General features: G+C 30.1%; 1 protein-coding gene across 1 annotated transcript in view; it reads left to right on the top strand.

Annotated features, from left to right (window-relative positions):
• The window catches only part of Vha55 (V-type proton ATPase subunit Vha55), a 52,388-nt gene extending 37,851 nt beyond the window's left edge, over positions 1-14,537 (top strand). The window contains exons 7-11 of the mRNA XM_075382329.1: positions 1,177-1,327; positions 5,755-5,942; positions 6,318-6,447; positions 11,252-11,408; positions 13,099-14,537. Of these exons, the coding sequence (XP_075238444.1) occupies positions 1,177-1,327; positions 5,755-5,942; positions 6,318-6,447; positions 11,252-11,400 (618 nt within the window). The 3' untranslated portion in view covers positions 11,401-11,408; positions 13,099-14,537. The remainder of the gene's footprint in view (positions 1-1,176; positions 1,328-5,754; positions 5,943-6,317; positions 6,448-11,251; positions 11,409-13,098) is intronic.
• The last annotated feature ends 1,363 nt before the right edge of the window (positions 14,538-15,900 follow it).

Here is a 15,900-nt window from a genome sequence, read left to right as displayed (position 1 = left end):
CTAAAGCGTTTACAAGATCAAGCAGCAAAAAACTATGAAGGATTTTTTTAAAAGTAAATAAACGAATGTAACTTATCACTTTGAATTTGTATTTTAATTACTATATAAGTTATTTGTTAATATGTACTAAGTTGATTTTAAGTTTTTAACATCTTACATTAATACTGTAGTGATTTCATTAAGCTGTAGTGCACGTATATTATACATTTCCAGAATATCCTGACTTTCGTTCATCCGGACAATGTCCGGTCCCATCTAGTCCAATTATACAGGGTTATACTGTAGTATTTTTATAGAAAAATCCTTTAAAATTAGATTTATTGAACATTATAAAAATTTAAAAAAAATAAAATAAATCAGGTTTATCTAATATGACAGATAATGTAATAAATAATAAGCATTCATTTCTGATTTTAATACAAATTTAGAAATATTAGAAATTTATAAAGATGATATAAAATTAAATATATTAGAAAAATATTATACATTTATAAATATAAACAAAATTTCAATTTGATAATCATCGTACAATGTTTGAGGGAGACGGTCTTATAAAGACTACAATAGATAACAGTACTCATGTAAATTAATATACAATTTTCATTATTTTAGTATTTTTATTTTAAAATTTTTATTATGCAGTAACGGAATTATTTCAGTCATGACTGAGGATGCGATATCCCGAAAAAGTACATTTATGAAAAATTATGATAAGATTTGTCTTATCTCAATATTCTGTACCAGGTTGTTTATTTAGTGGAATTTAAATATAATATTTAACAGTACAGAGGAATAATATGAATCTAAAAAAAATTAATCTCAGTAAAATAATATTTATGGGTACATTAGAAGTACAGTATTTTTCTTACAATCTTGATCATTTGGATTGTGAAAAGTTGAGATTTTCAAAACAATAAGAATTCATTTTATCAGGATCCTCAAACATTTAAATATCTTATCTCCAATGTTTATTTACATCAGAAGTGACAAGTGAAAATAAGTAGATTTATAATGAGCAACGTTTATTTTTACACATTTCTCATAAAAATTAAGACTGGTCTGTGTATTTTTATTGTGTGAAAATGATCATTTTTGACTAAAATTTCTTGTAACGTGAAGTCAATCTGTGAACATTTTCTTTAAAAAAAAAGAATGAGGAAAGTTTTTTTTTTACAGGTATCAGCTGCAAGAGAAGAGGTACCTGGTCGTCGAGGTTTCCCTGGTTATATGTACACAGATTTGGCTACCATTTATGAGCGAGCAGGTCGTGTAGAAGGCCGCAACGGTTCCATTACTCAAATTCCCATTTTGACTATGCCTAACGATGGTAAATAATTTTTCTAAAGGAATATTTTTCACAAAATACTACATTTTCATAAAAAATATTGTGGTGAATGTGCATTAAGATTATATATATATATATATATATATGTAATAATATCAGGTTTCATTTACTTGTGCTAGAAAAGGAGTGTGCCATCTGTCATCTTGATTATATCTTATTATATTTGTATTATTGATTAAAAATGGTTTCATTCATCACTTAGCATAGTAATTTAAATAAAGACTATACTTGTAAATAAATTGCTCCTTTAAATTTTGATTAACAGAATCTGAATAAATCTTTGAGTTATAAAGGAAAATTTAGTTTCAGGATCATTTTTACTTGGTTAAAATAATTAATGATTATGATTGTTGACTAATATTCAGTACATATTTACTTACTTACTGCTTTAATTTCATTGACTTAGAACTGCTGACTTGAAACATAATTTATAGCTTCAAGATTTCATTCTTATTTTAATGCACCTCCTAATGAAAATAATCTGTGCTTGGTCATTTTGTAGCAATAAAAATTGCATGAAAAGTTAATGTAATGTTAAAAAGTAACATAAGTTAAGTAATGGCATATAACCGCTATTTCATTTTGGCTTTTTTCGAAAAGCATAGTGCATTTTTTTTATTTGCAGAAAGGAAAATGAGAACTAAAATGGTAAAATAATAAAATACACTCCTGCAAGGGAGAGTTTTTTGGTGCTCAGCACTTTATAGCGACTGTAATGGGCTGATCTGATGTAAACATACGAGGTCTGTAAATAAAGTAATTAGACTGGTTCAGGAAAACCTTTTCTTTACAATCCAATTATATATGGATTCTCTATCATCTTCAAAATAATTCCTTTGGGAAGCCATGCAACGCTTCAAACGGTTTTCCCAATGTTCATAGTAGTGTTAGAACTCAAAAACTGGAATATCTTTCAGATGGTCAATTACTTTTTTTTATGTTTTCTACTGTTCCAAAATGGTGTCCTTTGATGTGTTTTTTAAAGTTAGGAACAGGAAAAAGTCATGGGGACTGAAATCAAGTAAATAAGGTGGTTGAGGAACTACAGGAATGTTTTTCTTTGTCAAAAACTCATCAATTGAGAGTGCAGTGTGACAAGGTGCATTGTCATGATGCAGCATCCAGTTGTCTTTGATGGGTGGTCTCATGCAAGCAACTTTTTCCGCAGTCTTTCAAGACTTTCTCAGTAAACATATTGATTTACTGTTTGTCCTATAAGCAAAAACTCCTTATGGACAATGCCATTACTATTGAAGAAACAAATTAGCATGGTTTTAATTTTTTATTTGCTTATTTTTGCTTTTGTGGGACCTGATGAGTTTGAACTTTGTCATTCCTTGCTCTGGTGTTTTGTTTCTGGGTCATACTCAAATATCCGAGATTTATCATGAGTTGGATTTATCATATAGTTGGACATTTTTTGGAAAATCAGGATTAGTTTCAGTTCGCCCTAGCAGATCAGAGCACACTTCTACCCTGTTGTTTTTCTGCTCAACAGTGAGGTTTTTTGGGACCAATTTTTCATAAACTTTTTTCATGTCCAATTCATTTGTCAAAATTTGATGGACTTTGGTATGGTTCAAATTCAATTATTTTGCAATCATTCTGACATTTAATCACCGGTCATACCATATTAAGTCTCTGATTTGCTGAACATTGTCGTCACTTTTTGATGCTAATTGTCTTCCAGAACATGGATTGCCCGCAACTAATTCCTGGCCATCTGAAAATCTTAAAACCACCTAAACACTTGGGCTTGTGACAGAGCATCATCTCCGTATGTCCTTTTCAATTTTGAAAAAAGTTTCAGTAGGATTCTCGCTGAGTTTAACATAAAGCCTGATTGCACAACGTTGCTCATAATCTCATTTTTATAACATACAACAAAAACTCCTTTCACGAAAAGTTTGTTTATATCTCACATGGCAACAATAGACTAAAAATATTAATACATAATAAAAATCAGCTGTTCATATAACCTAGTAACTTTACAGTGTTATCACTTTGGCTGTCAAAAAAACTAGTCCCATTACTTTATTTACAGACCTCGTATGTTGTAGTTAAGGTATTTGTGTACACAAAAGTGTTTGTTGTTTTCAGGGATATCTATTATAATGCTGTAATGCTTATTACTTGTCGTGTAAGCACATGTGCATGTAATGTTGGTGAGATATTTTTGCAACAAGAAAAATATGTATAAAAAATGTTTGATATGATCTTATTTTAAGATCACTGAACTCGTCAGTCTATGTTACAATTATGATTTTTTTAACTCGCAAAATTGTATGAAGCCTGAATGGCACAGTAAATCAAAACTGTTGCAAATACAAAACTATGATAATGTATGTAGAAATACATTTTTCTTGTAAATGAATTTTCTTGTCTGCGAATTCATATTTTAAGATTTTTATCAAATTAATTATGTTTACATCATAGTTTGACAGATAAATAGTAACTTGCTTATATTAGAATAACTGTAAATTTAAAAAAAAAGAATAGGCATCATTTTGAAAAATGTGGAATTTTATCAGTTAAACAAGCCTCTAATAATAAAACATTAGGGTCATTCTAGGTATAACAAAGTTTCAACTGGGAATAAAATCAGGGTGGTGGTTTGTTGCTTCTGCACCTATTTTTATTCCATCTGTTGCATAATTGTAAAACTGTTGTCAAGGGACTCTGTTTTTAAATATATCAGCAGTAACCAGTTTAAGGAAATTTATAATTCCTGTTTTTTTTTAATACATTGCACTCAATATTAATAATGATCTTGCATAGAATTTTGGGGGAAGACAATTAATCTGATCTCACTTGTGCTATTTTATTCATCAATAAAATAATATTATAAAATAAATTCAAAAAATTAAAATGATTAAGCTGTCATGACTGTGCTAGTTATCAGTATATTGAATTGAAATGTACATTGTAATCTGGTGGAATAAAATGAGATTAACGGGAACCATGTTGTAAGAATATTTTATTTATTTAAATAATTATCTGTTTATATTCAGGGTGTGTTTAAACAAGTTATCATCTTTAAAAACGTTTGCTAATTAATTACATTTTTAAACTTGCCCTGTATATAGATATAAAGAGATAAAAATTTAAATAAATAAGATATTATACTTACAACATGGTTCCTGCTAATTTCATTTTATTCCACCTGATTACAGATTAGAGCCGCATTATTGGACTGTGTGGGAGTTCCTTGATGCGGTTGTTTTGTTCAACCGACATCAGTAGTTTACCTAAGGGAAAAGACTCCTACCGTGCTGCTATATGAAGCTAACTGAGGGATATGGCTGGCTACCAGCCAGTTTAAGGCTCCAAGCGCTTTAATGGTGGACAGGTACTTGATGGCATTCAGCGGCCTAGGTGTGGCAGCGAATTGCTGTCTTTGACGAGATAAATTTAATTGTTGATAGTCATGAATGTTTTAGTAGTTGATGTGGTGCGCCTACCCATTTTAGTGATATATGACAAGTGGGCGGTGGGACACGCAAGTGAGTGATGTATCATACAACGCTTTTAGGTTAGCTCTAGGACCTAGTTAGGACATTGGTCGCTAAACTGTTTCGAGGCTCAGTAGCCATTTATTGCACAGACATTCAGTCTTATGCTTTAAGGCAACCAAATGGGGTGGTGGCGGGAGAAATGCCAAGCAAACCAAACCACCAGATTACACTGTACATTTCAATTCCATTTACTGATTACTAGCAAACAGTCATGACTGCCTTATCATTTTAATTTTTTGACTTTATTTTATGATATTTTATTGTTTTCCTGACGATAATTCTGCATTATTACAATATTGATTAAAAATTGATAGTCCATTGAGAAAATTTATTTTCTGTAATATCAGTTTTAAATGTGTTTTATTAGATAAAAAAAAATCAATAAAAGTAAAATATTCATGAAAATTAAAAGTTTGTAAATATAAAAGAATTTCATAAATGGTTGTTTTAAAAGAGTTTGCAAGAACTTCAGAGAAGTGGAAGTGGTTCAAATGTATACAATTTGGACCAGTTTATTTTCATATTCTGCCATTGAAAAGGCTAGGATAGATTGTAATAGTAGTAAGATTAAATTTGCTCTTTATGAAGCAAGGATTCATTAAATTTTTGTATTTTACAGTTAACATTTTCCACTAATAAGATTTTTTTTTCTTCAGTCCCATGAAAAATATTTTAACAGTTTCACTGTGTACCTTTTTACTCTTTTTTGAAGTAAAAACATTTTTATTGGGAGAATAATCATCTCTTTTGAAGTACTTCCTAAAGACTGCAAAAAAAATGAAAACGACTATTTTTTTGGCATTAGTTGTTTGTAATTATGTGCATCAACAAAGGAAATTTTGTATTACTGTTATTTATTTTGTTGCTCTTAATTTTTTTTTTTTTTTAATCTAGATATCACCCATCCTATTCCTGATTTAACTGGTTATATTACTGAAGGACAGATATATGTTGATAGACAATTGCATAATAGACAGATTTACCCACCTGTCAACGTACTACCATCTCTCAGTCGATTAATGAAATCTGCGATCGGTGAAGGCATGACGCGTAAAGATCACAGTGATGTTTCCAATCAGTTGGTATGTACAATTTTCATTTCAACACTTTTATTACTTTGAACTCTGAGGCCCTTCAATTTTTTTTAGTTTCTGTAGCTAGCTTGTCCTATTTCACTTAAACAGCATTATAATTCTGACTGTAATTCATTTATCACTTGTTTCATTCTTATTTTAATCTTTTAGATTTTAAAGTTTGTTGAAATGTTGATTTGTTTTTTGATTTGCTAACATAGATATTCTGCAACCAAAACATACTAAATTTCTGATTTTCAATAAAAATTTGAAAAAAGTTGTTTTGTCTTATTTTAATAAAGAAATTAATTTTTCTATTATAACATAATTGTATTCTATATTTTAGAAGAAAATATCTTAACAGCTGTCCATTTTCTCTTACAGTACGCTTGTTATGCTATTGGAAAAGATGTTCAAGCAATGAAAGCTGTTGTAGGAGAGGAAGCATTAACACCTGATGATTTGTTATACCTAGAATTTTTAGTGAAATTTGAAAAGAACTTCATTTCCCAAGGTAAGTGTGTGTTAACAAAAGGTTAGATACCAGTTTAATCAATAGACTATAAGTGTAGAAGCTTTTTCTTTTACTTACAATCAGCAATAATCTATAAATAATGCCTATTTAAGAGTTGGCTATCTTGGAATTTTGTATGTACGTAGCTGTGCATAAGTGTTTGTACTATTTTGCAGTATTATTTCAATTATGATTAGAAGAAGATTGGCCACCAAATAGAAAGATAGATAAGCCATTCCTTTAATGCAGTTTAGCCTTTTTTGTGATGATTACAAAAAAATTTGTTTCCAATTAATGCAAAATGTTATTCATATTGTGAGAATTATTTTCATTAATTTTTAATTTACCCTGTATTTTTATGCCAAGTTTTTTAACAATGAGTTATTATGAAACATAAACCAGGAAACCCTTAATCCAATGATATCATATTTAAATGCTTACACAGCTAACTTAGAAATCCTATTTAAAATATCCTGGAAGTAGGTTGGAGAACACAGTAATACATAAAAAAAGTTTATATAAAATCAACCAGTAAAGCTTTTTCACTGAAAATTTGCATGCATATTACTGAAGCAATAAACCAAGCACCAATTATGCCTTAGTATGTTTGTTGAGTGTGGTACACCTCAAAACATTCTTCTATATGAAGAATAATACCACTTTTTACTCTAATACATTTGGATACATGATTTTTGCATGTGCGATATCAAAATTACTAACGCAAAATAAGCTCCAATTTCATCTACACTAGTTTAAAACAATTTATCGTCATCTTTCAACTTTTTCCTAATGGGATTGTTCAGTTGCTTTGTAGCGTATGCATTAGTTTCATCACAAATTTTAACAAACAAAGGTTCCATATATTCTGAAAAAATTTGAAGTTCTTGAGGTGGATCTGACCCAAACTTATTCTATTCAATATATCTTCATACAAACGCCACTATGTTTGTTAAAAGAATATATAATGGGGTTATTTTGAGTTTTTGTCCAATTCCAATCACATTGTTTTTTCTGCATCACTGTACATACGCCCTTAGCTGGACCTGGTGCATCATCATCACTTTCCTCACTAATTTCATCACTAGATTCACTAGAACTATCTTTACAACAATCTTCAGACTTTGGTTCATCAGAAAAATCACTACATTCATTATCACTATTTGGAACACTTTCTAAACACTTTTCAACTCTTCCTCATCATCACCACAAAACCTTTTCTCCACTATGATGGCTACTGAGGTTATCAAAAAAATACAAAGAGATTATTTTACTTCAATATGAAGCAGTGAGTGAGGCTAGAAAGGGAAGGGGGATTTACGAAAATCACATGTCAGTACTTCACTTCAGAATACATTACAATGCCATCTGTGAGCTACAACCTGAAATATATGCATGTATATGGAGCACTGTAGCGTTACAACCTGAGGTCATCATTTGACTTTTATGACGACCTCTGGACGTCATATGATTTGAATGGGTTAAGTAGTTCCGAAAAAAAAAAAATCAACAATGTGTGTGTAACTTTATAACAAGATAATCCTGAAACTACCATCAGAGATATTGCTCGGAAAGCAAGTAGTGCAACAGTCTTTAGCAAAAGAATAATCTTTAATATAATAAACACAAAATTGATGGTTAACATGTTAGCCCTAAAAAGAATCGAAAGCAAGTGAAAATGATGGAGAAGCTGGATGATTTTATTAAAACTGCTATCAAAAAAAAGCTCATTTGTTTTATTTAAAAAATGAGCTTTCTAACTTGAACAAAATGTTAAACTGCCAAATTTTTTAACCAATTTGCCAATTTGAACTGCCAAATTTTTGTGGAAGTACATTACATCATGTTTTAAATCAATGCATTTTCGTTTCATGATTGAATGCGAAAGTATTATTTCGTGACATAGTAATATTTAATAGAAGTGAAGCAATTTTGTGAAGAGGGTAAAAATGTATTAACTAGATGAATCTTGGGTTAATGCGGGACATGTACAGGAAAAGGTATGGGTGGATAAAGAAGTATAGCCCAAAGGTGCTTTTATGAAAGGTTATTGAGGGGAGTGAAAACCCTGGCTGGAAAAGGTAAATGATCAGTAGTAATATATGTTGAAAGTGAAAATGGGTTTTTTAATTGGTGGTTTATGGATATTCCAGTTCTTCCCATGACTATCTCGATAAAATGAATTGTGACAATTTTATGCAGTGTTTTAAAAAGATTGTCTAAATTGTTGCTGAAGGATCCATCAAAGATAATGCGCCATACCATTGCCTGAGAAAATACCAAATGCTTCAACCCAAAAATTGGAATTTGTCAAATGATTAAAATTGCATATACCTTGAACACATGTTAAAAGTAGAACTTTTAAAAGTAGTAAAATAAATTTAACAAGATATATTCATTATCAAGTAGATGAAATTGCAAAATCAAAAACTTGTGTTGTGTTGTGTTTTCCTCCACATCATTGCAATTTTAACCTGATATAATTGATATGGACACTAGTCAAAGGCTACATTGGGAATAATAAAATAACATTAAATGGTATAAAAAATTTATTGGACGGTTTGTGTGTAAGTATTTTTGAAGATATAGTGATAAATTTGGGAAGCAATGACAATAGTTTAACTGACAGTAGCTTATTGGGTATTGAAGAAATATATTGAGGTAACAAATATTTTCTTTGTTTTACTTGATGAAATTTTAACATAGCAATAACATTCTTTTTTAAAATTTTTATTTTTAAGGTAAATATATAATTTTATCACACTTTTCTAATTTTTACTGCAAGTTACTTTTATTTAATCTTTATGTTAAAAGAAAAGAGATATGTGTTTTTTCTCGAATGGATTGCACTAAATTAAATTAGAATTAACATACTGTTATGTTTTGGTTTGCTGCACACTTTCATGAAACAAAATATAGGTCTATGTATTTATATAGAAGCTAAATTCTTTGATAACAAGCATGATAAGAATAACCTAAGTTTTTTAAGGATGGATTTCATTAGTTAGAAAAAACTTACTGTACAAAAAAATGCAAAATCCAAATCAGGAGTCAAGTCCTGTGAATATTGTATATGAGAGGTTTTCTCTAAAGTAAAGATTGTTTCATTGTAAAAAAATTTATTCTGAAAACTATAAATATGTTTTATTTCTCTTAAACTACTTCTCTATATAATCGCTACATGAATTAAGACATTTGCCATAGCAATACACCAGCTTCAATATACCCTCGTCGTATTCTTCTGCCGCCAGTCCATTTAGCCACTGATTATCAACATTTTTAAGTTCATTGTCACCCGTGAATTGCTTGCCACTCAAAAATTGTTTCAATTTCTCCAGACAAATTGTAATCAGAAGGAGCTAAGTCCAGACTATATTGTACGTGATCATTAATTTCCCATTCAAATGTTCTCAGTAAATCACATGTCAGACCCGCAACTAGTGGATGTACACTATTGTGCAGCAAGATGATGCCGTCAGTCAGCCACCCATGTCGCCGATTTTGAATGGCACACTGTAATTTATGTAGAGTTTCTCAGTAGGCTTCTGCATTTATAGCCGTTGCATGTGGCATGAAATCAATGAGCAGTATGTCAAACTGATCTCAGAAGATTTTCACCATCAATTTGTGTCCAAATGGCTGTGGCTTGACCTTTGTTGGTCTGGTTGGTGATTGAGGATGATGCCATTCACTTGACTGCCATTTTCTTTCTGGTGTGCAATACGAAATCCACGTTTCATCGCTGGTAACAATTGAATTAAGGAATTCATCCCCTTTTTTGTATAGCGCATCAAAAATTTCAAAGCAGATCCCATTCACATTTTTTGTGGCATTCATCATCAATGCATTTCAACATGTCCTCGGTGATTATCGAGGGCCTCCCCGAACGTTCTTCATCATGCACATTAATTCTGTTATTTCTAAACCTTTCATACCATTTTTGGACATTTCTTTCATTCATTACACTATCGCCATACACAGCAACCAACTGCCTATGAATTTCAGCCGACTTAAGGTTTTGATGGTTTAAAAAACTTATGTTTCCTCATATTTCATAGTTAGCAGCAAAATCAATTTTCCTATTCATTTTATAACGTAATAATATAACTCGCACATAATCAAAGATACTACAACGCAACAACTTGCAGACAACAATACAGTGTGTACATTATTAGCATGGCCATGAACGACACAGCAAGACAACCTTAAGGAGTAAGATTTCCCAGCAGTTTTTACTTTAGAGATCCCATTTAGTAACTATTTAGTTACTACGATTTAGATAAAGCCCAATTGATTTGATGACCGAACGATGGCCATTGCACCGCTGTGGAGCTGGACTGGTGTCTGAGATATCCGACTTGGTCAAGAAAAAGACCTCAGATCAATGGGATAAATAAATCAAAGAGACTGCTGGAAGCAGAGGGCTTGAGACAAAGAAGCATGTAGGAGATTAGAGTCAGAATTTGTCAGAGTGATTAACCAAAAGAGTAAACAAAATAGTCTAAATCCATGGTATGATGTGCTGCAAATAATAATATAAAAACATTAAAAACAAAATAAAATTTTGAAAGATTTATACATTGCAGTTATATATTTGATTCCTGATGGATTTTATGGTTTTTTTCTTGTTTTTCAATTTGAGAACTCAAGCGGACGTAAGCATTGGTTGGAAGTCTGTGTACTTGAATGATTTAAAATTTATCAAAATTCCTTTCTTAATTTTAACACTTACTAATTTCTTTTAGAGGCTAAGACGTTTTCTAAGATTATGTAGATATTCTCTAATTGGCAATATTGAATTTTACAGGAAGTTATGAGAACAGAACAGTTTTTGAGTCACTGGACATCGGTTGGCAGTTGCTCCGAATCTTCCCCAAGGAAATGTTAAAGAGAATCCCAGCCAGCATATTAGCAGAGTTCTACCCACGTGATTCCCGCCATACCCAGCCTAAGTAAACTATTTGGTATGTATTATGTAGCTAAAAAAAAACATATTTATGACTACAGTGAATATATGTTACTATTGATGTGTGTGTGAGAGTGAGAGAGAGAGCGAGCGAGAGAGAGTGAGAGAGAGAAAGTAATGGCTAGTAAGTTTCAGTAATGGCCAGTTAAGTTCTGATATTAAATGAAACCAAATTTACCCATCCTTTTCTATCCAGAATTTTAGTATGGTTTAATTTCTTTCACAGAGGAAATAAAAAGCAGGACAAAATGTTTTGTGAGCTGAATGGTTCAGTAATGAACCGTGTTTTCTGATCTATGTTCATATGAACTTTTTTCTCTTATTTTTAGCTATAGCATTATCTCCTGAGAGATTGCCATGTAATTCGGAATCACTCTGTGTGTATATATGTGTGTGCACGTGTAATAAACACTATTATAAAACTGATGTAATAAGCTTATGATATTAGCGTTACACAGATATTAATATGATTCATTCCTGTGTAACCGAATGTTCTTTAATCGTCAATATCGTGTTTAGTTTTGTTACTTTTATTTGAGTGCAACGTGTTGAAATGTTAGTAGTGATTTTTGTAATGTGCAATTTTCAGAAGCAATGATAAAACATAAAATTTTTCATGAAACTGGAGAAACCTTTCTAAAACATTTCAACTTTTGTAACCAGCTTACGGAGATAATGCTCTGGATAGTACACAATGTTTTGAATGGTTTTCACAATTTAAAAGTGCTTGTCAGTCAATTAAAGATGACCCACAGTCAGGAAAGCCTTTGACTTCAACTGATGACATCCATGTTCAGAAAATCAACAACGTCATGCATGCCATGACATTTTGACTGAAAATTGAACATGCACCGAGCTACAGCAAAGTTTGGTTCCTTGTCTGATGACCAAACAGCAGAAAGAACATCAAATGGAGTTCGTCAGCGAATTCTTTTAACAAGCCAATGACCATGAAACATTCATGCAGAGAATTATAACAGGAGATGAAAGCTGGATTTATGGTTATGACTTTGAGAAAAAAGTTTAATCAGCACAATGGATTGGCGAAGGATCTCCATGCCAAGAAAGCAAGTCAATCTTGATCCAATGTCAAAGTGAAACTCTTTGTTTTTTTAATTTTTATGGAATTGTGCATTTTGAATTCTTGCCTCAAGATGAAACAGTGAACTGTGCGAACTATCAAGGCATTTCACTTACAACAGTTACATGAAAAAATCCACAAAAATAGACCAGAGTTGTGGCAAGGCAACTCATGGTTCCTCATCACAATACATCTGCACACTCAGCTTTGTCAGTTTGCCAGTTTTGTGCCAAAAATCAGATGACTGTCCTCCCTCAGCTTCTATACTCACCAGACCTGGCTCCTTATGATTTTTTCTGAAATTAAAATCATTGCTGAAAGGATGCATTTTGAGACTATTGATGACATTAAAGCAAATTCATTGTGGACCTTAAAGGCTATTTCAAATGAAGCTATCCAGGACTGCTTAAAGCAAAGTGGAAACACTGCTGGGAAAAGTGTGTGAATGGGGGAGAGGAGTACTTTGAAAGGAACAAGGACCAATAATCTGTAAAATTAATGATAACGATTAAAAAAAATAAAGTTAGGTTATTTTCCGAATGGGCTTAGTGTAAGGTCTATTTTTTACTTAAAGCATAATTTTTATAGTTGAATTTTTTATTTTCAGGTAACTGCTGCTGAAACCCACATTCCATTGATTGATAAAAGTGTGTTAATCCATCCACCCCCTTCTTTATCATACTTAACATTGTGTATATAAATGTCATCATGCTTGAGCAATAAATATGATTGTAAATTTTTTGTCTGTGTTATACAATTTTCAGCATTTTAATTGTACTTAAATTTAACATCAAATGGATTGTTAACAAAAAGGTTTGTTGTTTTTTTATAATCAAATTTTTAGTTTTGGGAGAGTTACTTTTGCTATGCAGAAGAAGTTGTTATTTTAAACTGTATTACTTAAATGTATTTTATCTAAAGTATTGTTGAATAATTATTTTAAAGCAATTCATTTTTCTTACTCAATACATATTGCCATAAAAATATTAACTGGTATTTTATATATGTACATTGTTTATTAGGATAATGTATATATTATATATTGTAGTTAAATCGTTATGTAAGAATTAGAATAAATAAATAAAATTAGTAAGTTGTTAATAAATAAACTTTTTATCTTGTTATTGTATAAATTTTAATTGCCCATTACTTTTGTATTTGTCAATGAATGATTAAATGTTACCAGATTTACCTGAATGGAAATCCATTTATTTAATATTCTACACTTAAAATTGCACATTTCTTTTCAGTGAAATACAAACATTAAATTTAAAAAAAAAAAAAGTAGAATAAAAGTCTCGGTGACAAATTTTTTTGTGGTAAGATAAAGTTATTTTTTAGATATATTAATAACAAATGACAATATAATTTTTTTGTGTAGTTTTCTAAATGTAGCCTTACATTAATGTATTTGTTCAAAATTTATGAAATTTATATTAAAATATCAACAGTTATTTTAAATTAAGGTGTGCAGCAAAGACCATTTTATTTTTCATTAAGATAAAATATATAATGCTATTTATAATTCAGTTAATATAGAGAAGAGGCATTCCAAATTCATAGATTATATTAATACAATTTATTAAGATGTTAAATCTATATTATTTGGATAATATTGTTTTTTTTTCAATTCATCACTTCTATTTTTTTTATTTATGTTTAAAATTTAGGCAGCTTTCATTTAACTAACAACCTGTTTATTGTCCTGTTTATAAATAATGTACATTTCAGAGATTAATAAATAAATCTATTAGTGTTTGAAATTAAAAAAATCCGTATGTTTTGCTGAATTTCTTATGTATATCTATTATTATATTCCTCTATGGAGTATTTATGGTTTTTTATTTCATATTATTTGTAAAGTTATGATAAATTTTAATCAAAAAGAATAGTTTTTAATTATTTTGTTGTTAATTTATCATTGTAAAGATTTTTAGCCATCATGTATTTCTGTAAATTAAGGGGTGGTTAGTATATTGTAGTAAAAGTGTTATTAATATGTATGTACAGATATGATTGATATAATAAATAAATATATTTATCTTATTTTTGTATTATTCCATTTACTTCTTAATTGGTACTGTAATTTTAATAGATAGTAATTTTTGAATTGAAAATACCATATTTTTTTCATTCATGCTTTGTACGTAATATTTATAGTTCTTCTTGGAATACATCAGTATCAGCCCAGTCAGTAAATAGTAAGCATTTTAGTGAAGAACAGTTAACCTTCTCTGCGTGCAATGGAATAACTTGCGTGACTTTAATATGATTAGCAACTTTAATATAATATTTTTTTTAAAGTTTGCTAAACTTTAGTGGCAGTTTTAATTCTTGTTTTATAATTACACTGCAAATAGATAATAGATAGATAGGTAAGTGGTAGTTGGGTAGTTGTTTATTCAAGATTAGAAAAGGCAAAATCAAGTTTTTTTTTTATAAGAGTGCTAGGTTTGGAAAATGAATTCTGTGATCTACGAAACAATGAAAGAATTAAGGAAGTGAATCAAACAAATCTAGTAAAAATACTAATAATCCTTACTTTTGAAACATTGTAAGTTTAAATAAACATTAATAAACAATTTCTTATCATCATTAAAGTTATCTATATTTTTAAATACGCAGAAAAACGAATCCTAGGGAGTAACAGGTAGACAAAAAGCATGGCAAAGTATTGATGATAAAAAAAAGGAGTTTTTATTCAAATAAATACCATAAATAAATTTAAAAAGCCTCAAGGGAACAGCAATATATCAAGAAAAATATTTAACTGTACCAGCAGTTGTGCAAGTTTAAAATTATTATTTTTCTAGTTGTAATTAATGAAATAGTAATTCCCTTACTAAATTTTTGACTCCGTTATTATTGGAGTTCAATGTCATCAAACAGAAGATGATATAAAAACCTTAAATAAATTTACAATCTTTCAGCTTGAAAGCTACCATCAACAAACCCATGGAAAAGTGTTATTTTCTTCTGTGACAAATCTGTTAGTACATAATTTTTTTAAATTATTAAAATTAATGATAAAGCTTGATTTTACCAACAAAAGCAACTTTGTTGTTGTAATTGGAATATGCAGGAGTTTTTAAGCGAAGCATATATTTTTTAATTTAGTCCTGAACTATTTGTTATACTTCCGTGTAATTTATTACCTTGGGAGATTTCACCACTTCACCTTCATTCAGTTAACTGGCAAAAAGATACTGATAATAAAAGAGTTTTGTAAACTTCTTTATCAAATGGACTCAGATTTAGCAGTTTGCATTAATGAGTCCTAGAAAGATAATTCCTTTGGGCTTTTCTTAATGATACAGAGTGATTCAAAGAAATGGGAAATTTTGAAAGTTGTGTTGGTAGCCGTGGGCGATTGGTACCACTTGATAAGTGGCGCCAGCCTCTCTAACCT

This window comes from Lycorma delicatula, chromosome 1 (assembly GCF_047948215.1).
Source record: "Lycorma delicatula isolate Av1 chromosome 1, ASM4794821v1, whole genome shotgun sequence".
Taxonomy (NCBI): Eukaryota; Metazoa; Arthropoda; class Insecta; order Hemiptera; family Fulgoridae; genus Lycorma; species Lycorma delicatula.
Note: the sequence above shows the minus strand (reverse complement) of the source record. Positions and strands in the feature narration are given on the sequence as shown.